The sequence below is a fragment of the Budorcas taxicolor genome, chromosome 4 (genome assembly GCF_023091745.1).
Source record: "Budorcas taxicolor isolate Tak-1 chromosome 4, Takin1.1, whole genome shotgun sequence".
Lineage (NCBI taxonomy): Eukaryota > Metazoa > Chordata > Mammalia > Artiodactyla > Bovidae > Budorcas > Budorcas taxicolor.
The window spans coordinates 63,940,369-63,966,582 of NC_068913.1; the positions used below are offsets into that span (position 1 = coordinate 63,940,369).

Consider the following 26,214-nt stretch of genomic DNA (forward strand, 5'->3'; position numbering starts at 1 on the left):
TTGCAGCCCTGTTTTATAACCACTACAGCTACTTCTCTGGTCTCACCTATGTTTCACACTGGTGTCATGTGTTCAGATGGGAACCCAGGCAACCATTTAGTGTGTCTGGCAACCATTTTCAAAATAGTCACAATTTAATCTGAATTGTCAGACACATAAAGTAATCTATAGTTAAAGCATTTTGTTTTTTAATTTTTAAAGGATTGGGAGATCCTGCTTGCTTTTATGTTGCTGTAATTTTTATTTTAAATGGACTAATGATGGCATTGTTCTTCATATATGGCACATATTTAAGGTAAGACTATTCATTTTTAATATGTATGGTTTATACTGTATACCAGAATAGTAAGAACAGTGAGATAATGATTGACTTATCATTCAGTTTTATAACAGTGTCATTTCTGATATATCTATTAGTAGATAAAAAATTATTTCCTATTGATTGATTTCACCATTGGCATAGCCAGCCACATTTTAACATAATTTTAAAGGATAAAGTAGAGGAGGGCAGGGATATTTGATAAATATTAAATATTCATGGGCTTTTGTACATAAGCAGTATATATTGGTTACCTAAAATATTGGGAACATAAGGGAAAGGACCATTTATTGTCAAATGGTGTTAGTGACTATTCTGCTAATGTTAAACAGAAATATAGTCTATACAGATATTTAATAACTGCCTTCATTTACTTCATGGTTGAGCAACATTTCTAAAACTAAAAGATTAACATATTTTCTGAGTTTTGTGTTTCTATTTCTCCTTTTTTTGACCATTCCTTCTACTACTTGTTTGAATTATTTTAGCTTCAGAGTATTTTTAGTATTTTCTTTTTTGACTTCTTCCTGATTCTTTGAGGTCCAGAAGTATAGCATATGTATGTAATTTTCAATTTGGGTTAATGCATGCGAATCTGCTATTATCCTGTTTTCTTTGCTTTGGAAGTGTGGGATTTTCAGTTTAATACCTCAAAGATCTCTTGCATCCTAGTTTAGTGTCTGAGTATATACCAGCTGCTTGATAAATATTTGTCAAATGAGGAAGCTGTTAGAAGATCAACTTAAAATATATTTGCATAAAGATTTAAGATACTTTGATGCTAATATTTCTGACTTTGCTCTAAGTAAGTTCTTTGAATTATGTAATTAGGGGAGACTGAAATGAAAATTCATGATTAAAAGATGTGAAAAATTTTGTTTTTGAAACAAGATACACAGAACTAACTTAACAGAAGTATCTGGTAAGCAGGAGAGGAAGCTGACTTTTGAAGGAAAGCAAAGCCAGGGTGCTTTGTCTCATGAGGAGCCAAAGTTAGATGAGTTTGGGGAGGGGGGGATCTATTCATTTTGCTGAGTAGTACCCAGCTGTCTTTATTACATTTGGGAAATCAGACTTTAAGAGAAGTTAAAACATGGAATGTGACATTCTTACTAAATTGCTAACCTATAGTTATGCTGTTTTTTTAATTGAAAGAAGAATTTCTAAACATTAAAAGTAAGCATGCAATATCATTTTCTTATAATGCTTACTATGACAATTATTTCAAAGGCTGAAGACATAATATCTGCTGCAGAGAATATGAGGCTCTGGGTTTGGTTGAGGGATTCTTGGTGCTTTGGGCCCTGGCCAGAAATTTTTTAGTCTGCAGAGAGCAGTATTCTCCCTCCATGTTCATTTGTTCAGTCTGGACCTGAAGTGCATACTAAGTGGTCCCTTTCTGAGACTGCATGTTTGGGTTCTGAGAGCATGGGGGTGGGGTGAGGTTGGAGATGGCAGCAGTGGTGGGCGTGTGTCAGTAGAAGATAGACAGCAAGGATAAAGTGCTTTCAGTTCTGGAGGCAGGAGAAATTTGTTCTGTGTGGAGCAGTCGATCTAGCTCTGTCTTGGAGGATCAGAGCACCGTGGATAGGTGGAGTCGAAAAGAACCCTGGGGAGAGGCATAGGTGGACATTTTGGGATAGGGAGGGGGTAGAAAGCAGATCAGTTTCCCTGGGATACAAATGACTGAGGAGGGATTGTGGAAGATCAGATTGGAGCAAAGAGTTGGGGTTGTTGATGAATGACCTTAATGCCAGACTGGTTGGAAACCTCTTCCAAGCAAGTGAAGGAAGTAGAAATGTGACCAATAGAGGGACAAGATTCAAAGCTGAGCTATGAACTCATGTGACCTTTGACACCCACCTCACCCCAAAGTCAACCAGTGACCACTTCGTCAAACGAGAGGGCGTTACCTCATAGGGGATTTTAAGATCAGTTTAGTGAGTTGGGACCAGCAATTCCTACTTACGTGAAAAAAGAATACAAATATAAATAGTAACACATACCATAGTTTATAAAGTGAAGTGAAGTCGCACAGTCGTGCCTGACTCTTAGCGACCCCATGGACTGCAGCCTACCAGGCTCCTCTGTCCATTGGATTTTCCAGGCAAGAGTACTGCAGTGGGGTGCCATTGCCTTCTCCATAGTTTATAAAATAGATGTTATTTAGAGAAACTTCTGTTTGTTGCTTATGGTATATATGTATATACATGTATGTGTGCTGAGTTGTGGTGTAAAGTCTTATTTCTTACTGTAGTTTTAGGCTTAAAAAAAAAAAAATCTATAGACCACTTACTGCTTAGGGTAGCAGGAGGGAGTGACTTTACCTTAAGAGGATTTGGGTCTTTCCAAATAGCTGTCTTTGGTTTTTCCCCCAGCTCTGAGTGCTCCGTCCTGTTTCAGCCGCACCCATTTCACTGCTCTGAGCCCCGCTGGCCCCCTTGGTGTTGTCTGACTCTTGTGCCTGGTGGCCTGCCCTGTGGAGCTGTGCTTGGGTAAAGAGACCACACTAGTGTCACATGTTTTCATTTCCCTGCATAATCTCTTTAGTCCTGTCCAAACACATCCTAAAATCTAGAATCTTCCTAGCCTCACCCATCCCCAAATGAGCATTGTGGAGTCACTTCTGTTCTCTTGACAGTTATACTGCACCCTGGGGGCCCAGGTGTGTAAATTATACTCTAGCAGGGACCTTGGTTTATATTACGGTGAATCAAGTCTTCTATCACTTTTTCTATCATTTTTTTTCATTGCATTTTTAAATGTTCTTGACATGAATATTTTTAGAAGTCTCAAATTACTAGGTTGTTCTTAATGTTTTCTTCCTTGATTGTTAGGTTTGCCACCCTTCTAATTTTATAAAGGGGGATAAAGCTGCAGACTTCTTACCATGTGGGTTAAGAATAAAGAGTATATCTTAATTGAATTTAGAATCTTTTTTTATAAAAACTATGTTTCTATTGAGAAATGAAAGTTGAAATTTCTTGAGCAGATTAGAAATGTATAGGTAAATTGAGTATGGTGTTTTTAAATCCAGAAGTATATTTGTTTTAAAATAATACATATATAAGTTTTCTGAAGTCAAGTAAGCCAGTTCATTTCAGCAGAAATGGAAGTGGAAGGGAAAACAAAGCATAGACAAGCGGTGAAATGGGGCTGGGCTGCCAAGCTCTGACTTGAGGAGATGAAGTAAGGTATTTTTGCAAACACGACCTATTCATAATATACCTTTTTGTCTGGAATTCTCAGTATTTTAGTATTTCTTCAAAATACCTATTGTTAATTATTTTCTACAAGCTGTGTTGTTAAGTCATAGTTACAGTTATGTATTTCATAAGATAATCTAATATTTCTCAGCTGCAGACTAAGTTTCTGGGGGCCAGTTTCTCAAGACCCCGCATGTCTCTGTTCTGCAGGGAGGTTGGAACATGTGAGAGTAGTTAGCAGGCAGTTAGGAAAGTCCTCATTGCTTCTTGGGGAAATTCATTCATTCCTGAGAGATGGAATTCTCTTATTGATAAATGCCAAAAGCTTTTCTTGTTGGACCTGAAGGGCAGATGTCATGCAAGTAATATTAATCCTTTTCTTCTTTGTTGTTTGATTTTAGTATTATTCTGGAAATTGAGATTGTTAAGTAAGAATAGATTGGATGGTACATATAACTTTATTCACCCTGAAGTTATGGTGTGCTGGTAAATGTTTAACAGCCAGCTCTCTGGAAAAAAATACATATTAAATAAAATTTATTATAAATTTTATTTATATAAAAGATGTATACAAATAATAAGAGAGTTTCCAAACAGGATTTCTTTTTTCTTTTTTCTAAATAGCTCACCAGAGATACTCTGACTAATTCAAATAAAAGAGGGATGTGGTCCTGGGATACAGAGGTCTTGTGGAATTAGGGAACAGGAAACCCAACTATTTGGGCCTCGTAAAAACTGAAACTGGGAATTTGAAAGGCCTTTTACCCAAGGAGGCCTAGCCTCTCCATATCATCTCACTCTCCTTTTCACTCCTACTGGACTTGTCTTCTGTCTCTATTACTTCTCTGATACAGGTGTCTGTCTGGGTGTGTGTGTGTGTGTGTACTCCAGAAGTACATCTGTTTCACAAGTTTGTTGCCTTTGATCATTTTGCCTTCCTTTGAAATTTAGAGGAGTTCAAAGCAAACCTTGAATATTTCTATTAGTGGAAAACTAATATAGGACAGAGTTAGCCCTGGAAGAGGGATGTCCCTTAGAAGATGTGTTTTTGTTTTAGGGCTCATCCCCCTGTTGGTTTTATAGAGTTCATCCCTCCTTGTACAAAGTATTCTTTATTCGTCACTGTCGTTCAGTCTGTTAGGTGATTCCTTCCCTTCTGCCAAGGAACATCTCTTCATTTTCCTCTCAGAGAACAGAATGGAAACAAGATTTTTTGATTGGACTACTGCTTGAGTGTCCTTGTCACCCCCAGTCTAAGCTTTAAAATTCCTGTTCCTTCCTCTACTGCAGTCTGGTCGCGCCGGTGGTGAGAATGTGGTCTCATCCGCCTGTACCGCCAGCCCCTTCCTATGGAGATTATCTGGCATCCAGGCCAAGCCATTCTTTTGTCTGCTTTTAGTCTAAGGATGGTAAAATAATGACATGAAGCCATTCAAGGTCTTCACAGAGAAGTGCTGTGCCCAGCACTTTTGTGCTTAATTTTTTCTGTAGTCTCTCACTGATTATGATTATGGCTGCCACCATCTTTAGAGCTTCTGTAACAAAGAGAAACTGTAGCTGGAGGATGGATAAAAATCCTTTCCCCACAATTCATAAGACAAGAAATAGAATCATTACAGCCCCTGATTTTGAGTATGATTTTTAGATCATGTTATAGAATCTTTGAGCCCTTTTCCATTCAGTGTTCTCCAGGGTGCCCAGAAAATACCTCTTCTTGGTTTTGGCGCTCCTTCAGCATTTGGCTTTCTATTTTAGATCAAGCATCATCTGAGCAGATCTTCTGTAGGAAACAGTGAGCAGTGAGTAAAGTTGACTCTGAGTCTGCCTAAGCTGCCTGTTACCTCTCCAGACCCTGCCTTCTCCCTGGGCTTTTGTTTGGTGTTCTCCATGGAAAATACTTTTACTGAACTTTTCTTTTAGGGCTTTATAAGAAACAGCTATATGAAACCCCTTATTTTATGTTTCATGCATCTCTGTGATTATCTTCTGTAGTACCCACTATCCTCGCTTAAAAAAACAGTACAATGTAGTATTTTATTTCCTTTGGTGATGAATAAGAATGTCTGTTTTCCTGTTACCTGGGAAATTTTTATGATTGTTTTACTTATAGTTCTTTGTCCAGTGAAAATCAGCAAGTTCCCAAATAAGTTTATTGAGCTATTTTTTTATTCTATTCTACAGCTGGGTATGAGACTTTTTAGTGTGATTTTAAAGTTAATTGTCGTTATTTTCTCTGTTGGCTTTTGTGATGAAATGAAGCACCAGTCCCTTGCCCTGTCTGTCCCCATCGCCCATCCATTTCTTTGTCCGGAGAAAGCACTTTCAGACAGTAGTCCATATTTATGTTATGACCATATAAACATTGCACACTGCTTAGTCAAGTGCTGTGCTCTGTGCTTGGCCCACTAAGTTGTGTCTGGCTCTTTATGACCCTGTGGAATGCAACCTGCCAAGATCTTCTGTCCATGGAATTTTCCAGGTAAGAATACTGCAGTGGGATGCCATTTCCTCCTCCAGGGGATCTTCCCAACCCAAGGATCAAACCTGCATCTCTTGTGTCTCTTATATTGGCAGGCAGATTCTTTACTGCTGTCCCTCCTGGGAAGCCCTGAGTCTGGTAGGGTAAATAGTTGTTTACATGGAAACAATTTTTTTCTTGTAGTTAAGAGTCATCTATTATTTTGTTTTCCTTCACTTTTTGTATACCGATTAATTATTAACCACAGTTCAGTTCAGTCGCTCAGTCGTGTCCATTAACCACAGTTCAGTTCAGTCGCTCAGTCGTGTCCGACTCTGCGACCCCATAAACTGCAGCACTCCATGCCTCTCTGTCCATCACCAACTCCCACAATTCACTCAAACTCACGTCCATTGAGTCGGTGATGCCATCCAGTCATCTCATCCTCTGCCGTCCCCTTCTCCTCCGGCCCCCAATTCCTCCCAGCATCAGAGTCTTTTCCAATGAGTCAACTCTTCGCATGAGGTGGCCAAAGTACTGGAGTTTCAGCTTTAGCATCATTCCTTCCAAACCACCCAAGACTGATCTCCTTTAGAATGGACTGGTTGGATCTCCTTGCAGTCCAAGGGACTCTCAAGAGTCTTCTCCAACACTGCAGTTCAGAAGCATCAATTCTTTGGTGCTCAGCTTTCTTCACAGTCTGCAAGTAAACTGTAAAATAATTTATATGTTGCCAAATATATAAAATTCACCATTTCAGTTCTCCCACTCCTAAACCTTGGGGCCTCTCTCCTGGAACCCTGTGTCTTTTGGCTCCACACTATACTGGTCAATAGTTTGACTGGTTTTAGAAAAGTTCATTTGGATTTTTCCTAAAAAAACCTGAGTAAACTTTTTAGCTAATTCAGTACTTTAGTTTTCTTTAGACTTTATTCCACTGTCTTCTAAGATTCACTGTAGCTTTTCAAAAGTTAGGTGCTGTTCTGCCATCAGTTCCTTTTTTACCTGGTTCATTTTTCCTCTCTGGCAGCTTTGGGATTATTTTTTCCATATCTTAAGTAAAGGCCGTGATGTAGTAGATTTTGTTTCATTCTTTATATCAGATACTCTAATGGCTTTGTTCCTCTGGACATGTGCATTCTTCTGGGGGAAACTTTCTGTATTACTTCTTTGATGACTTTCTCTTCTCCATTGTCTCTCTTTTCCTCAAAATCTTATGGTTTGGATAGGGGACTCTTGGATTGAAATATAATTTTCTGGGTTTTTTTTTTTCCCCTCCCTTATTTTACCTGTTATGTTTTAGTGTAGTTTCTATGAAATTTCCAGCTCTTCTAAAGAGTTTTGAGCTTGAAGTTTTGTTTTTTGCATTGTCTGTTACCTGCAGATCCTCCTTCGGTTTGCATTGTGAGAAAAGCCTGGCCATTCTTTTGTAGACCATAGCTACTCATCAGAAAATGCCTTTTCTTTCACATGAGGAACCAACCAGTCACACAGTGCAAAGAAAATGCTCTTCTGGTTTTCTGTTTTTCTGTTATCTTCTTTGGCCACTGGAGATTCACAGTGGCTTCCTTGATACTAGAATTGTTTTTGGTTTTTTTTAAAACTGCTTTATTTCTAAATAGGTTCCAGACACCTTGAGGACCTGGAAGATTAGTCTGTATGTCAGACCTCCCTTTTAATTTTGCTTAATGCCCTCCTTTCTTCCCTGGTAGCTCAGCTCCCATATTGCCTGCAATATGGGAGACCCGGAATCAATCCCTGGGTTGGGAAGATCCCCCAGAGAAGGAAACGGCTACCCACTCCAGTATTCTGACCTGGAGAATTACATGGACTGTATAGTCCACGGGGTCACAAAGAGTTGGACACGACTGAGCAACTTTCACTTTCTGTCCTGAAGTGAATAGTTGTAGTTAATATAACCAATTTTCGTACATGTCCTTCTCATGACCAAGTCACCTATGAAGTGATTCAGTGGGTTTTTTTTTTTTTTTTCTTTTTAGGCTTTGTGGCAGAACTAAGATTTTATATCAAGATTTTACTTTTCCCTAGCCCTTCACCTGTTTTAAGGAGAAGTTGAATTTCTTATCCTTTATGCTAATTATTTTTCATTATTTTACTTGACATTTTTTGTTCTTCATTAATAAATCAGCATTTACTGTTTACACAGGCTGGATTTTTGGTTAAAAATGTATCTTAAATAGGCTGTGAATTGTATTAGCTCAAACTTTTCCAGCTCCTTGTTTTTTTGTTTTTGTTTTTTTTTTTTTGAATGTTCTATTAGCTTGGTGGGTTAGCATGTCTTTAATCATTTGGTATAACAGTTGTATATGAATATTTAAAAGATAAGTATTTCTCTTCAGCATGCATAAATTGATGAAAGTTATTAGTTGAAATTATTGGTGTCTTTTCTACAAAATCTGCCTCCTCTTGTGTCATTATCTCAGCAAATGACACTAACCACACTGTTTGTTGTCCAAGTCTGAGCCTGAGAAGATATCCATGACTATCCCCTTTTGTTAACCTCTGACGTCCAAGTAGTCACAAAACCCCGCTGGTTTCTTTCTTCAGAATATCTCTGGCATCCTTGTACTTCTTTCTTTGCCCCCCCAGCATTCTGTCTCCTTGGGACAGTCTGGCATTCTCTCTCTATCTCTGGGACCTCCCAGCACCACTCTTCCTAGGATACCATGGTTTTCTCCCGTAGGCCTCTCTCTGCCTAGACTCTCTTCCTCTGCCGTCAGTCCTGTTCCCCACCAGGCTGTTTTGCTCGCTGCAGTCATTGTGATTCCATTTGAGGGACTGTAGCAGTACAGTGCAACTGGAGCACAGGTTTTGGGGTAGAAGGAAGAATAGTGAAAGGGTCTGGGGGTATATACACAACCTGATCCCACACAGCATCCTAGACATGTTTAGGTGTTTGAATTTCCTCCGAAGAACAGTGGAATGCCAGTGAAGTATTGAGTGGATAGTTAGTGTGGTTGTATTCATTTATTTGTAACGATGGCATAATGTAGAGAATATATTGTAGGAGTGAGCATGGATGCACAGCCTAATGAAGCTGTGCAGGAAGGTGTTGCAGTTGTCCATGGGGAAGGGGGAGGTGGCCTGAGCTAGTTTAGTGGGGGTGGGATGGAAAGAAGCAGATGGTCTCCAAGATATTTGGGAGGCATAGTTCATGAGGATTTGTGATTGACAGGTTTTTAAAATTTTGTTTTATAATTTCAGGACAGCACAGGTTTGCACATTGGTATAATTTTCTCCAGTGGTGCTCAGCAGAGGGTTAAGAAACTTGGTGTGCCTTTGAGGTAGGAGAAAGCTGTGAATAATGGGAATGAGCTAGAGTGTTGGGAGATGACAGCTCTGAGGAGAGCATGTGAGAGAAATGAGCTCTGATGAGCAGGGTTTAATGAAGATGACAATAGAGGAGGCTGCTGGCCTCACCTCTGGGCCTAGAACCATGTAGGAGTCTGACAGAGTGACTCTCCCAGCAGAGTGAGGTTTCAAGGCAGGAGGGGAAGGAAGCATCTGGGTAGAGGCTGAGCTGATGGAGAGGAAATTGTGCATCATGGAGTGGAGGTCCCAGTACCAATGACAGGAAATGTATATTTAACCACAAGGTTCCCCAAAATGAATGCCAGCCGTGTTCTGATTGAAGACTTTTCATGTTTTCACTTTTTCTAAAGATACCTTTTGAATCTCTGCCTTAGGAGAGGCTCAATATTTAGCACTACAACAGCTGCAGTGATGTATCAAGAAGTTCACAATCTTGTAAATAAAACTCTTTTTCTTGGTCCTAGCAGACCAAGAGAGTTAAATTAAAGGCATTGATTATTTGCTTATAACAGACTGGCAGGACCAAGCTTAGAACTTTTCTCAGCCCTCCTGATTCTCATTCTCTTTCTCACCTTTTACTTTTTCTTTTCTTAATGTTCAAAATATCGCTGCCCCTAAGAGAAGGCTTCTCTGGTGGCTCAGTGGTAAAGAATCCGCCTGCCAAATAGTAGTTGCGGGTTCCATCCCTGGATCAGGAAGATCCCCTGGAGGAGGAAATGGCAACCCACTCCTGTATTCTTGCCTGGAGAATTCCATGGACAGAGGAGCCCGGCAGGCTACAGTCCGTGGGGTTGCAAAGAGTCATGTACAACATAGGGACTAAACAATTAAAAAGTTCAAGGGAGGATGCTCTGCTCTCAGTCAGGTCTGGTGGTCTAGCAGGTGCTGAGGCTTTACATCTCAAATTCAAGACTTGAAATCCTCTTGATTGATTTGTTTCTAAATTACTCTTTTATATTCTCTTTCTTAAGCATTTATGCAGGGTAATTTAATGTCAGGCTTCCCTGGTGGCTCAGCGGTAAAGAATATGCCTGCAGTGCAAGGGATACAGATTTGATCCCTGGGTCGGGAAGATCCCCTGGAGAAGGAAATTGGAACCCACTCCAATAGTCTGGCCTGGGAAATCCCATGGACAGAGGAGCCTGGCAGGCTGCAGTCCATAGGGTCAGAAAAGAGTTGGACACCACTTAGTGACTAAACAACAACAATGATTACTTTTGTTTCTTTATTTTGAACTTTGCATGTTTCATAATTCTTTGGTATATAGAGGTAAAAACCACAATGATAAACAGAGCCTACCAAAATGTGATGACTGGTTTAAATCCACTTTACAGAAAGATTTGGGAAAGAAGAAAATTACAAGATCATTAAACATTAGAATTGATAAAAGTATTTTTAAGATTTTTTATATTCTTATCCCCTTATTTTATATCGAGGGAAATTAAGGTCCAAGGTTAATTGGGATGTATGAATAACTGTGGCAAATGTTTACCCAGCTTAGAATGCTTTAAAATTTGCACAATAGGAGCTTTCATATTTTCTGACAGTTGGTGGTAATATTGCAGAAGAAACTTTTTTTAACCACTAGGGAATGTTGAAATATCAACTAATCAACTGTAATGGAAAAAAAAATGATTTTAAATATTCTGGTTGCTACATCTTTTCTGTTTAGCAAAATAAAATGACCTATGTGATAGTCTTTAAACATCAGAGGGTAGGAAGTTAAACGCTGGGAACACAGTTTTGGATTTATTGCAAGTCATATCATTTCCTAATGATTGGAACATAGAACATTCCTTGTAGATAAGCAGTTTTTTCTCTGCTCTTGGCTATGCAGAGCCTCAATATACCAGAAAATCTGCCTCTCTGCCTGGTCAAGCAAAGCTGTCTGTAATCAAAAGATGCTGTACTATAGTCTTATTATAGGAGAACACTGTATAATTTTGAGATGGGGAAGACCTTCACAGACAAGCCAGGAAATGCAGAAGGAAAAAAGAAAAAATACTGACATTTTACTATAAAATTAGCTACATAAAGTTAAATTTTTTATTGTAGAATAAATCATAAGTTATAGCAAAAGATTTTGTCACATATATAACAGTAAAAAAATTTATATCCCTAATCTTTAAATAGGGAAACAGAAAATCCAGTAGAAAAACAGATAAGAATGTGAACAGAACAGTTCACAGAAAAGTAAATGAAGAAAGCAAAATGAAACAACCCACTGACGTAATGCTTTGTACAAATAGGCAGGAAGAACAAATCGAAATAACAGTGAGAAAAAATCTCCACCCTTCTATGGGCAAAATGTAAAAGGGTCTGGGCACATTGGCTTCTGTGTTATAGTGAAATCAACCCTTCATACACTGGTTGAGGGTGTGGACTGGAGTGGGTTTTCTGGAAAGTCCACATTCTTTGACTTGACAGTCTCGCAGGTCTATCTGATAGAAGTAAAAACACTATTTTTTACATGTGCAAAGATTTTATTTGATCATTTAAAAAATTAAAACAAGGAACTGAAAAACATCTGTATGACCAATAACAGGGAAAGGGTGGAACAAATTGCAAAGTGTTTGTACTGTGCAATATACGACATCTGTTGAAAAGAATGCCTTGGGTTAAATGTATGGATTAGGAATAACAGATTAATTAGGAAAGGAACATTTTGGAGGGATGTTAATAGTAATAACATTAAAATATGTGTTTGTATGGTTATAGAGAGAATTTGGAAGGATGGACACGCAACAAATGTTATTGATTATCTTTGGTGAATAGGATTGGAGGAGGGTTGCTGGCAGGAAACCATTTTTTAAAAATATATAGATCTATGGCTTTTTGTCTTGTTAGAATATGTTCAAATTGTTAAAATATATTTGTCTCTTTAATATCTAATATTTAAACATTTAATTATTTAAATCCATAACTCATTCTTTTTCTTAAAAAATTTTATTTTCAGTGGTGCTTCATTGCCACATGCACGCTTTCTCTAGTTGCAGTGAGCAGGGCTGCTGTCTAGTGGCAAAGCCCGGGCTCTAGGGTGTGCAGGTTTCAGTAGTTGCAGGGCATGGGCTCAATTGCCTGCGGCATGCATAATCTTCCTAGATTAGGGATCACACCCGTGTCCCCTGAATTGGCAGGCAGATTCTTAACACCCGGACCATCAGGGAAGTCCCCATAATACATTCGTAAGCTTCCTAAAGTCTCGTCACTTAAGTGAGCCTAGAGTTTGCCTGTTTGCTGGTCTTTTGAAGTAGCCATGCTATGCCTTTTGAGGAGAGAACCCCAACTTCCAACCCCTGTCCTGTACCCTTTCTAGCTCCTTTATCTGCCTTTCTTATTTCTGTAATCCATCACTTCACTGCTGTCTGGCCAGCATGCTTTCTTTGCCCCTTTATATTTCATTTGTGCCAGTCCAAGTTAATAACCAGTGGAGAAAGATCACACAGCCTTACTGTTAGTGTCTCTGACAATTTGTGATCTTGAACTTCTATTGATCCCTTAAAGAGGGCTCTAGAGCCCTTCTGTTTTCCCTCCTTACCTCTCTGCTAAGTGCAAGTGGTATTTCAGATACCTCCTCCTCCACTTTCCTCAACCTTTAGCACTGCTCCCTGTTCTCTTTAACAGCAAGTAGCTCTGTGCCCTAACTCTATGGGGAAAATAGCAACTCTGTAAACTCCGTGCCACTAAACATGCAGACTCCACTTCCCTCTTGAGCCAAGGCTGACTGTCCCAGCCCTTCCTGTTTGCTTCTGGGGATGTTGGGGAGGGTGTATGTTCTCCATACATGAATTATCCCTGCCATCTCATGTATCTCCCCTGTGTTTCCTCTTTCATACACCCTGAAGAATAAACATAATGGCCTGGAATACCTGTGTCTGATTCTTTGTTGCTTTTCTGTGATATACACATATTTCTGGGTGGATAGAAGGAAGGAAGGATATCTGGATAAAATTACAGGGAAGCAGCATGAGCTAAAGAGAACTCAAAGACCTCAAGAGTAGAGATGAAAGAAATGGTGAAACAAACCTGAAAAGAGCCTTCCTTTCCCTTGCCCAGATGCTTTTGGTCAGGGTCAGAGTAGAATGGGGACGTATTTCACCCTTATCTGAGCAAGTGAAGCTTTAACTGTTAGGACTGTCAAACTATACCGTTGTGGTTTCTTAGCTAGAGGTATAAGCCAGATTCTCTTATTTTGATGTTTGTGTTGTGTTTCCCAATTTTTTGAAAATGAATGATAAAACTTAATCTGTAAACAAGTGTTTCACAAGCAGGTATAAAGGTAGCTTGGAGATGGGATTTGGGAAGTACTAAATTAGTTAAATCTTTAACGTGCTAACACACTTTGTGAATTTGCAAGAGCAGGAGGCAGTATGATGATTTCCAGCTTTCTGACCATAAAGGACTTTTCTGTACTAGCGTCCATCCTCTCTCCTGAATATATATTATATACAAAGAAAAATAGTTGGTACTAAAGAAGTTTAAAAAATGAAAAAAGAAAGATCAGGTTGCATGGTACACAATAACATGACGAATAAGAATTTTTTATTCCTTGTCAGTTTCTGATTTTCTGTACATTTTAAGCATGGAGAATGATTTTTTTAAAAAAAAACAAAACTTTTTTTTTAAACTAATGATACATCAGAGGAAATAAGTTGTTTTGTAAATAATAGAGTTCTAGTGTGGCTAAAACTTTTTGTAGTACTAGCAGATGCTATGTTATTTCAGGGTTTTATTAGGATCGACCTGGTTTCTGTTACTGGAGTTACATTTTCTTATATTCTTTTCCAGCGGCAGCCGTTTAGGAGGCTTGGTTACAGTGTTGTGCTTCTTTTTCAATCATGGAGAGGTAGGTAGTAAACAAATATTTTCAAACTGTTTAGGGGTTTTACTTCTAGAAATAATGATTTTCATTTAAGTATTTCTTAAAATTTTAAGACATTTTACTAATACAAAATTTTACCAATATAAAATATAGAAATATATAGAAATTTAAATTTCTTTAAATTTAATCTATAGTAGCAGTCTTTAAAATAGGAGAAGGCAATGGCAACTCACTCTGGTACTCTTGCCTGGAAAATCCCATGGACAGAGGAGCCTGGTAGGCTGCAGTCCATGGGGTCGCAGAGTCGGACACAACTGAGTGACTTCACTTTCACTTTTCACTTTCATGCATTGGAGAAGGAAATGGCAACCCACTCCAGTGTTCTTGCCTGGAGAATCCCAGGGATGGCAGAGCCTGGTGGGCTGCCATCTATGGGGTTGCACAGAGTCGGACACGACTGAAGCGACTTAGCAGCAGCAGCAGACTTTAAATGTTTAATCTTATTTTGATTGAAATTTTAAACACTAGCATTTATCTTAAATTTTATAACCATTCTATCTTTTGATATATCTCTTAGTGGCTTAAAGAAATAGTGGGTCTGTGTTAATTCTGTATATAATTTAAAATTGTGAAAACTCTTGTTTTAACTGTAATAAAAATAAGCTAGCCATGTATCCATTAACTTCTTGTGGGGGTTAACTTTTTGATGTAGGAGCTATAGTATATGTTTCTATTTTAATGCATTTATATTAAACCTTGATATACTTTTAAGTGTCCTTTGCAGAATGTTTTATTGTATCTATAAATTTGTGCATGTATCCAAGTTCTTTCTAAAGAGAATAACATTGTAAAAAGCATTGACTCTGCATCCAGGCTACCTGTGTTCAAATCCTGACTCTGCCATTTGGTGACTGAGTGACCTGGGCAAGCCCTTTAATCTCACCCACCCTAGTTTTCTCTTTGTAAATTGGAAAAATAATGTTATCCATCTCATTGGATTATTGGGAGATTAAATGAGCTCATATCTGTAATGTGTCTCGAGCAATGTTTGACACATAGTTGCTGCTAAGTAATTATTAGCTTGTGTAATTGTTTGTATTATTATTGGTAACTTATTTTAGGCTAAATTTTAATATAAATTCAAGATGCCAATAAAATCCTACTAACTTAATTATAATTATAAATGAATTTCTAGTTTTATATATATATATATATGTTTGGTTTTCTTTCATGGAAGTTTTCTATGAGGGGAATTCTCATATAAAAGGTCTGATTGTTTTGTGTGAAGTAACTTAATCCTTTTAAGTGTTTCCACACTGTCTATAATATTTGAATATATACATGTTACAAAGCTCTGAGTGTAGTCATACAAAAACTAAACTGTAGACTCTGGGTTGAACTTACTTTTCTTATCATTTAGTGGATTACTAATGAGACTTAAACTAGCACATGCATAGTATTTAAAATCACAGAAATTTAAAGCTAGAGTGACTTTATAGATGAGAGTTATTTGACAATTGATTGCAACATGACATCAGTTAATTGATTTGGTCTGAAGTTTAAACAAAGAAATAAAAGAATTATTTGGCTCTTTTTGACTGTGGATGCTGCTTAGTGCCTTGGTGTGGACCATAAAACATTTGGAAGCACAGATCTGTGAGAATGCCCAAAGAAATAGGAAATAATTGCTTAACAGTGGAAGAAAGGAGCATTGGGTGTTCACAGTGAGATGTTGAGAAGAAAGAGATTATTGAAAATTTTGAAGCCAAGGCACAGTTTTAAATATTACCATCTCTGAAGCAGAAAGGTCTACTGTGTTACTCTCAGTGTATAATCAGTTCAGTTCAGTCGCTCAGTCACGTCTGACTCTTTGCAACCCCATGAAACACAGCATGCCAGGCCTCCCTGTCCATCACCAACTTCCGGAGTCCATCCAAACCCATGTCCATTGAGTCGGTGATGCCATCCAACCATCTCATCCTCTGTTGTCCCCTTTTCCTCCTGCCCTAAATCTTTCCCAGCAACAGGGTCTTTTCCAATGAGTCAGCTCTTCGCATCAGGTGGCCAAAGTATTGGAGTTTCAGTTTCAACATCAGTCCTTCCAGTGAACACCCAGGACTGATCTCCTTGCAGTCCAAGGGACTCTCAAGTGTCTTCTCCAGCACCACAGTTCGAAAGCATCAATTCTTCGGCACTCAGCTTTCTTTATAGTCCAACTCTCACATCCATACATGACCACTGGAAAAACCATAGCCTTGACTAGACATTAGGGGTTATTAATTTTTGATTGTACATTTTTCTAATAATTTTGATACTCATGTAACATGAACATCTTTCTTAGCAGTCTTTTCAGTTTTCAGCAGTGAAATAGTTCAGTTCATTTTTCAGGTTGATAGATTTTTTTTTTTTTAGTTTAATACTTTTCAGCTACTTGGGATATTGAAACATACCTAGGGATTACTTTCTACTTAGGAAAGGTTAACTAAATGAGATTAGAATTAAAACTGTAGTTTTCCTGAATTAGTTAAGTAAATAACTGTACTTATATCAATGACCGTTGGAGAAGGAAATGGCAACCCACTCCAGAGTTCTTGCCTGGAGAATCCCAGGGACGGCGGAGCCTGGTGGGCTGCCATCTATGGGGTCGCAAAGAGTCAGACACGACTGAAGCGACTTAGCAGCAGCAGCAGCAATGACTGTAGCTTTAAAGTATATGTGACCATTTTGAGTAATGACATTAATTGAGAACATAAACTGTAGTTTTGGATAAAATAATTGTGAGATCACAAGTAACTGAAAATGATTTTATTATACTTTTTTATTTATTTTGGTTTTCAGATTGTAAGATTTTCAGATCCTTGTTTTCTTCTGATTTTTAAAAGTGTTGTTTAAAGTACATAGTTTTTATATTGGGGGGGCCGGGACACAGCATCTACTCTGGTTGTAACTATTCATGTATTTAGTGAAGTTTTCCAGAGAATCACAGTGTGTGTCGCCCTGGAATATCTGGCTGTTTTCTAACTGGTACCCTTCTTTCTTAGGAGAGTTATTTAAATCATGTGAGTGAGTGGTTTATGTGCTAAAAAACAGTTGTGAATTGTTTCCTGCTTTTAAGTTCTCTATTTCCATTATTTAATTAGCTATGTAATTGAGTCTAAGATAGGTATTTTTGTTTTCATTGTTGTTGTTTAGTTGCTAAGTCACGCCCAACTCTTTTGCAACCCCATGGACTATAGCCCACCAGGCTCGTCTGTCCACAGGATTTCCCAGGCAAGAATGCTGGAGGAGTGGGTTGCCATTTCTTTATATGATGTACTTTCTGAAGTATTCCTTTCTCAGATGGTTTTACAAGGGAAAATTTTTGCTTTAAAAGAAGAACTACAAATTATGTAGCATAAATGATTAAAATTATTTAAAAGGAAAATTTAAAACCCTCAAATCTGAAAAATGTGAAAACACAATAAAGAAGCTATTAGTGGCTCATAGTAATAATCAGTAATACTGAGCCTATATATAAAATTTTTATTTTATAATAAAAACTATGCAGATGTTTTATCAAACTTTTTAATTAAATGTTAATTCTGTTCCTATTGAGAATTTTTGCTAAGATGAAAACTAACAATTTTGCTTTGCTTTTAAAATGTTTTTTTATTATAAGATATTTATAGCATTGGTTGATTTTTTGCATGTTAATTGAAAAGCATTTAGATGGGTACATTAAAAAAAAGCTAAATGCAGTACTTTTCTCCAGTTTTGACTGTTAAAAATTCCTTTTATGTACAATAGGTTTGTTTAGCTTTTTATGATGAGATCTTTTCTTGCCAACTTAAGGAACCTTTTTTCTTTTCCTCTTCCTTCCTCCCTTTCATTCCTAATAATGGTAAGGATATTTGTTCTGAGTCTTGTGTTTATTCAACTCATTTAAAACAACATATATAGTCAAATCACTTTGCTGTGTAATAGGAATTAACAACACTGTAAATTAACTATACTTCAAAAAAATAAATAGGGAAAAAAATAACAACAGCATATACTGAGGGCCTACCCTATGTCAGGATCTGTAGAGGCTGCAGATGTTTCAGTAGTAAAACAAAGGTCCCTTGTGGATGTGAAGGTGGAACAGTCTTCTGCTAAAGGTGGGGGGTTGTGGGGGGTTTCCTGATTTATTTGGGGAGAAGCAAGGAGGCCACTTTGGAGGAGCAGAGAGTGGAAGGTATAAGGCCAGACAGTGAAAGGTGGAAGGTGGGATGTGGAAAGAGCTGATTCTGTAGTCCTGTCAGTCATTGTAAGGTTCATTTGGAGCAGATGGAAAGGCCATGGAGGTTACCTGCAGATGAGTGACATGATTTAAATTTTTTTTGCATTCATTTCGTAGATAGTGTAAGTGCAAGATGTATTATTTATTCAGGCTATTGAGTGCTGTGTGTATTTGTGAAGCTTAACTCCCAAAGTCCATAAACAGAGTGTGTGCTAGTCTTAGTTGGAGGTGAATCTGTTGATGTAGTCTAAAGATTAGTAATAGCTTCTAGTGTGGTAGAAAACCAGCCTACCGCATCTTGCATGCCCTGGCCCTTTCTGGGTCTCTCTGCTCTAGGGCGTTTTATTTTTGCCTCAGTCCTGCTGTGTCCTTCCTTCCTCTAGTTCCCAGAAGGGACTGCCCCCTTTTCCCATCTCAGGGCCTTTGCACATGCTCTCTCCTGTATCCTGCGTATTTCCCTCTCCGTGTCTCCTAATCTATGCCTGGTTAACTCTTAGTCATCTCTCATAGCTGGATGTCTCAATTTGGGTTTCGGTGGTGTTCTTCATTTCTTCCTGCAGATCTGGGTTTCCATCTGGTGTAATTTCTCTTCAGTCTAAAGAACTTTATTTAGCATTGTGGTGCAGATCTGCTGCCAATAAGTTCTCTTAGCTTTTGCCTTTCTAAAAACATCCTATTTTCCTTCATTATTTTTTTAAGTGCTTTTTTTTTTTTTCCTGTATAAGAATTCTGGGTTGAAAGCTTTATGTTTAAGCTCTTTAAATGTCATTCTTTGTCTTTTGTCTTCCATTGTTTGAAAAGTCATCTATCACACTTACTGTTGTTTCCCTGAATGTAATATGTTTTCTATAGTGGTTTGAAGCTTTCTTTTTGTGTTTGATTTCTCTTGGTTTGGTGGTGATGAACTTAAATGTGGTCTTCTTTGTATGTTACCCTGCTTAGATTTTACTGAACATCTTTGTTCCGTGGGTTGATTTTTTAAATCAGTTTTTAGAAAACTTTAGCAAATATCTTTTGTTCAGATATTTTGTCTTCCCCATTCTCTTTCTTACTGTCTTTGAGGATTCCAGTTCCATGTATGTTCAGCTTTTGATGTTGTCCCACAGGTTTTTGGTACTCCCTTCATCTTTTTGTTTGTTTGTTTCTCTTTGTCTCTGTTTGGATATATTATTTGTCCCTGAGTTCATTGTTACTTTATTCTGATACATTGTCTGCTTTAATGCCCATCTAGTGAATTTATTATTTTAGATGTTATAAATTTCAGTTTTTCCCTGGGCTTCTATTTCTCTGTTGAAAATTCCTGTCAGTTCACCCATTTTATCCATCTTTTTCTGTAAATTTTTAAATCTAATGATTATAGTTAAATTCTCTGTATGGTAATTCCGACATTAATGTTCTCTATGGATTTAAATTTTCTGACTAGAATTTACCTTTTAATTGTAGGTTATATATTTGATTTTACATGTCTCATACATTTCTATTTAATGCAAGATATTTTGTATAACAGAATGATAAAGCCTGAATTAAATAATTGTTTTTGCTTTTTGTTTTTCCCCATCAGAGAGGGACTATCTTTTCCTGTATTGGGCATGTGGGGTAAGAGCCAAGCAATTGGATCCCGTCATGAGTCTTGCTAAGCTGGGCAGTGCTGTAGTTTGAATTTAAATTTTCCTCCAGTTTCAAATGAATGAAGGAAATTTCTGCCCTGTGGCTCACTCTCCAGTTTCCCAGATGCTCACTCCAGGGTATGAGCTTTTTGGCCTTACAAGCAGTTGAATTTGGAGGAGGTTAATTTTTAGCTTTTTAGTTATCAGTCCATCACTGGATTCAATTTCAGCAGTCTTCTGGAAGCTAAACACAACATGAGATTGTGACTTCTCGCTGCCTCCTGACTGTTCTTCAGTGCTTCTTCTTTTTTCAAGGTTTTTTTTTTTTTTAATGTCGACCAAATTTTAAAGTCTTTATTGAATTTGTTACGATATTGCTTCTGTTTTATGTTTTGGTTTTTTGGCCATGAGGCAGGTAGGATCTTAGTTCCCCAACCAAGGATAGAATCTGCACCCTTGCATTGGAAAGTGAAGTCTTCACCACTGAACTGCCAGGGAAAGTCTCTGTTTGTCTCTGCTTCTTCACCCTAATCTGAATATTAAATTAATTTAGTTCTGTTTGTTGAAAAGACAGTTCTTTTTCCATTGAATTGTACTGATGCTTTTGTCATTAATCAAGTGACTGAATATCGGTAGATTTGTTTTTAGACTCCTGAATCTGTTCCAGTTTGGCTGTTTATCTTTAAGTCATTATCACGCTATCTTAAATATTGTAGCTTTAAAAGTTTGATATCTGGTAGTAAAAGTCTCTAACTCTGTTTTTTTCCAGTGTTGCTCTAAGTAGTCCAGGTTCTTTGTATTTCCATATGAATTTTAGAATCAGTTTTCCATGATGCCTCCTTCCCTCAGCACATATACAACCTGCTGGGACTTTAGTATTGCCTTGATCTCTAGATCAATTTAGGGAGAAGAGGCATTCTAAATATATCAAATCTTCCCATCTGTAAACATAGCTATTCTTCACTTATATCAGTCTTCTTTCTATTGTTTCAGCAATATTTTTTATATTGTAGATTTTTGTTAGATTAATTCCTAAGTTGTGTGTGTGTGTAGGCACATGTGTATTTTGGTACTATTCTCTGCCCTTTTGATATGTCCAGTGTTCTTTATTTATTTCCCTCAGTGTTCTTTGAACACTTACTTTCTTGCCCAAAAATTTGTTTCAAAATCACTTAGTACTTTCCCGTCCCTAGATTTGGGATCAGCTATTTTCCAAGGAATCTTAGATCCTGCGTGGAAAATGGTATTTAGAGACCAAAAGCAGGGTGCTTGGTGTAGTTATTACTGCTTGGATGTAATCACTTCTAGCTTCTTTCAGCAAAAACCATTAATTCACACTGATTCCTCCATTAATTCTGATCTAGTAATCCAGTGTTATAAACTCTGCCTTCCCCTACTCCATGTTTGTATCTTCTGCCTCCCCATAGTGTAATTGTATTTACTTATTTGCTTTATTCTGTAGTATATACAAAATAATTTCAGAATTAGTACACTAATACGATTACTAACAACACACCTACTAAGTAAAGTTTAAGATTTCTTTGCTGTTCTTTGTTTCCTATGATCATATTCTGCTAAGGAATACAGAGTTCAAAAGTAAAATAGCTCAATATATACCTAAATTATTTTTGCTTCTCTGTTAGGTTTACCATTCAGTGCAGTTGGAATCATTTGTTTCATTTTATATTTATATTGCTTTTGTGTCATGACGAATACTTTCATACTGTATACAGAATATTGAGCATGTTGATAACCTTGAGGAGTGTAGTTTACAACCACATAGTAAAGGTGGTAGAGTTGATAATACCTTGTCAGAGATTTTTTCTATGTTTAAATAAGTAAGGAAAGGTCAGGTTTGAGTTATTGCTACAAAGGATGGAGTCATGACGATGTAAGTTATTGCTTATCCAACAAAGCTGACTCATTTCACAGAAGTTTTTTTTTTGAAAACTTTGTGGTAGGATATGCTGATATCCTGGAAGATCAGAGAGAAAAATTGATAAACATTTCTTTCCATAGAACCAGTAGAAATACTTTATTAAGATAGTAAGGGCTTCCCCGATGGCTCAGTGGGTAACGAATCTGCCTGCAATATAGGAGACATGGAAGACCTGGGTTTGATCCCTGGGTTGGGAAGATCCCCTAGAGGAGGAAATGACAACCTTCACCTGAAAAATCCCACAGAGGAGCCTGGCAGGCTACAGCGCACAGGTTCTTAAAAAGTGGAACATGACTGAGCAACTAAGCACACAAGCACCCAAAGCCTGTTAATAGCAATTATATGGCACTGAAGCATTAACTTTTGTGTAAGCAAAATTGTATTACCAATTCAAATTGATGTATGTATCAATAACTGACAGTTTAATTGGGCAGTGTATCAGTACCTGGTACAGAAAGAGATAGATGCTCCAAGAAACCTACCTGACTTATAAAGGTGCAGTCCCACCAGCCTCATAAAGCCAATGCCAAGCTAAGGGTCTGCCTAAACAATGGGACTGCCCAGGTAACATCAGCTAGATGATGTCGTGTGGCTGCTGCATTTTTTGTTGCATCCAGCACTTTTATGGTTGACATCTGGATAGTTGAATACTAAACCTATACCGTTCTTAGAAAAGGAGTAGCCAAACCCATGGAGGTCAGGAATCATTTTAGAATCACTTGTATAGTGTTTAATATTGTAGCTAATACAACAGTGCAGCAGTCAAGAGGTAGGATCATTGTTTTAAGCTCAAACCTTATATGTTAATTCTAATTAAAACTCTTGGAACAAGCCTTAAACATGATCTGTTTGATACTAATACTAACTATAAGTTATAATTGACTAGTCAGTTCTATTTATATTTTTAAATTATGAAAAGAAATCAGTTAGATTATGCTCAAATCTCTAGTGGTATAAATCAACTGTTTGAAAAGAGAGGTTGAAAAATAAAGCTGTTTATTGCTGAAATTCCTTTGTTTTTGATTCTTGAGTACACGACTAAAGGATTTAGCCCTTACCAAGCCAAAATAGATTAAAAATTATGTAGTGGATGAGGACAGTTTAAACAGTGCAAGATTTTTTTATTGAATTTATTTTCACAACTAAAGAATTTCTTATTCTTTGTCAGAGTGCAGAATGCTTTTCTGCAATCCTTTTTGAAGCAGTTATGTATATATTTCTTCCTTTAATTCTTACATTTCAACCTATAAAGAGAATTATAGATTTTTATTTTCCACTTAAAATTATAGTTAAATAAAAATACCTATTTATTGTTACTTAAGGTATGATTAAAATAAATCTTTTTTTAAAATTTCATGTTGTATGGTATCATTTGGATCAGCAGTTATGTTTGTATCAGATTTAGAAAAGCACCCTGTGTTATTGGAGAAACAACAAGAAGCACTTTCACATACATTTGAATTCATTCACTCTTAACATTTTAGAAGGAGAAAACCTTGCTCTTTGTTATAATTTATAATTGAGCTTTCTTATCCGTACTTTACAGAGGATGTAATTGAGTTTTAGCAAACTGAGTGACTATTGCTATTAAGAGAAATGAATTTCTAAGAGATGACAACGTAGTTGAATTTAGTAATGAAATAAATGTGGGTGAACAGTCTAAGGAAAATTTTAAAATTGTGTATTATATAGTTTGAATATTTTTTTACTGGTTTTTACATAGAGATTGGTAGTTTTATAAATTTTGGTTATATATTTCTTCTATCAATCATACTGAAATCTCTAATAAACTAATTAATAAACTAACATTTTTAAAAATTGCATCTCAACAACAAATATGCATTTTTAAAGACTTTCAATCTTTTCATATTCTCTTCCATGTAAGTTCATTGACAAATTTATATTTATATTAATTTCATAGGGAATGGTGAGTTTTGGTAGAAAAAGAGAAATAAATTGACTCAAACTTTCTATATGGGTAGTAGAGATATCTAATAGTCTAAGGCAGAGCTAAAATAAAGGCTTGTTTCCATCATGATCTTTGTCATTCTATATATTCCTTAAATTTACCCTGCTTGACTTGAAAGAGGCAATGATTTCTTCTAGTGTGACTAGCTTAGTAGTAGTGATATCAGATTGTTTTACATTTAATCCAGTGCTGTATTCTTCAAACTGAAACATGGACTTATTAATATATTTAATGTATATGCAGAAACATGATAGAGTACTAAAACTGGACTACTATATTACTTAATCAAATCTAAAGTTAGCTTTCAGAAAGGCTGATAACTATTTTAGAATTTCTGTTATTTTATTGATCTCCTGTACCACTTTTTATAAATACTTGGCAGCTCAGGTCAAAGAAGTAAAAACAAAAGTGGACTGCTCCTTTTAAGTGGCATTGTCAATAAAAATACTAACAGTGATGTCCCCAGAGAGTTTGAAATATTAGCTATGAATCAGTTCAGTTCAGTCCCTCAGTCATGGCTGACTCTTTGTGACCCCATGGACTGCAGCACGCCAGGGTTCCCTGTCCATCACCAACTCCTGGAGCTTGCTCAAACTCATGTCCATCGAGTCAGTGATGCCATTCAACCATTTCATTCTTTCCCCTTCTCCTCCTGGCTTCAATCTTTCCCAGCATCAGAGTCTTTTCCAGTTGGAGTTTCAGCTTCAGCATCAGTCATTCCAATGAAGACTCAGGACTGATTTCCTTTAGGATGGACTGGTTGAATCTCCCTGCAGTCCAAGGGACTCTGAGGAGTCTTCTCCATCGCCACAGTTCAAAAGCATCAATTCTTTGGCGTTCATCTTTCTTTGTGATATGACTGTCACAGCTGTACATGACTTGGAAAAACAATAGCTTTGAATATACAGACCTTTGTCGGTAAAGTAATGTCTCTGCTTTTTAATATGCTGTCTAGGTTGGTCATAGCTTATCTTCCCAGGAGGAAGTGTCTTTTAATTTCATGGCTGCAGTCACCATCTGCACTGATTTTGGAGCCTAAGAAAATAAAGTCTGTCACTGTTTCCCTTGTTCCCCCATCTGTTTGCTATGAGGTGATGGGGCTGGATGCCATGATCTTAGTTTTTCGAATGTTGAGTTTTAAGCCAGCTGTTCCACTCTCACTTGCATCAACAGGCACTTTAGTTCCTCTTTGCTTTCTGCCATAAGGGTGGTGTCATCTGTGTTATCTGAGGTTATATCTGAGGTTATTGAACTAGTTATGAATAGTTTTGCTGAAATTCATGTGAAAGGAGACAAACTATAGTTAATTTTCATAGTCAACTCAAATGTAGTGTTTTTAGTTTTGACAGAACATTTTCTTGCTGGTGCTTTCCCTCTTTTCCTTTTAAGCTGCAGGTGAAGCTTTGTAGGACTTTGCTGTTGACAATTCATGATGTTACTGTTTCATAAGGTCTTAGGCCATGTGTGCCTTCCTCCTAATTTGGCTGTTGGTAAAAATGTCAATATCAGTAGTTTGGTTTCTAGCACACCATTACATTGTGAGAAAAGCTTAATAGCAGCTTTCAGTTGGTATGTCTTACTCAACACATTTAGCAAAGGTACCATACACTATGAATTTTTTTTTTTTTTTTTAGTGTACCCGTGTGATGTGGACACCTCCTCTCCGTGAAAGTTTCTCATATCCATTCCTTGTACTTCAGATGTTGCTTGTGACTCACATTCTCAGGTAACTATGACTTATTTTTAGAGGTTCTTGTTTGTTTTGCATTGAATAACTTAAGCTGGAATTTTTTAAACTTCCGTTATGAAAACAATGTAATAAAATAATTAAGATGATGCTGTTGCTAGGTTGCTTTCATAAAGGTATTTTAAGAATATAACTTCAAAATATATTACTACCCCAAACATTTTCTTAATCTGCCTTTTAGTCTTCTTTCCTTTAGTTAGTGGTCCACAGATACTGCTGGAGGAGCAGCAAGTCTGCTTCCACTTCTGCCATCTCCGCTTCCGCAAGTCATTTTCTGCCACCACAGCAGCCTTCCGAAAACTGGAAGAAGTGGGGAAGCTGGTGGCAGTAGAGTGTACGCTACACAAGAACAGTTCATAGAACAGGCGAGGTCAGGAACTGTCATGTGTAGTTCTTCCCTCTACATTTGTTTAGCATCCCTGAGAACTGAATAGCAGGGATAGAAAGATAAAGATACGCTAGGAGAATTCCTGCTAGAAACACAGGATTGGATTGGGCTCATCCCTGTTTCTCTGGGCTTCAGTTAGAGACCTGATAGAGATGCAGGCACCACACT

General features: G+C 37.3%; 1 protein-coding gene across 1 annotated transcript in view; it reads left to right on the forward strand.

Annotated features, from left to right (window-relative positions):
- Window positions 1-26,214, forward strand: part of DPY19L1 (dpy-19 like C-mannosyltransferase 1) — a 92,721-nt gene that overhangs the window by 26,772 nt on the left and 39,735 nt on the right. The window contains exons 6-8 of the mRNA XM_052638883.1: window positions 202-295; window positions 14,105-14,162; window positions 25,546-25,637. Of these exons, the coding sequence (XP_052494843.1) occupies window positions 202-295; window positions 14,105-14,162; window positions 25,546-25,637 (244 nt within the window). The remainder of the gene's footprint in view (window positions 1-201; window positions 296-14,104; window positions 14,163-25,545; window positions 25,638-26,214) is intronic.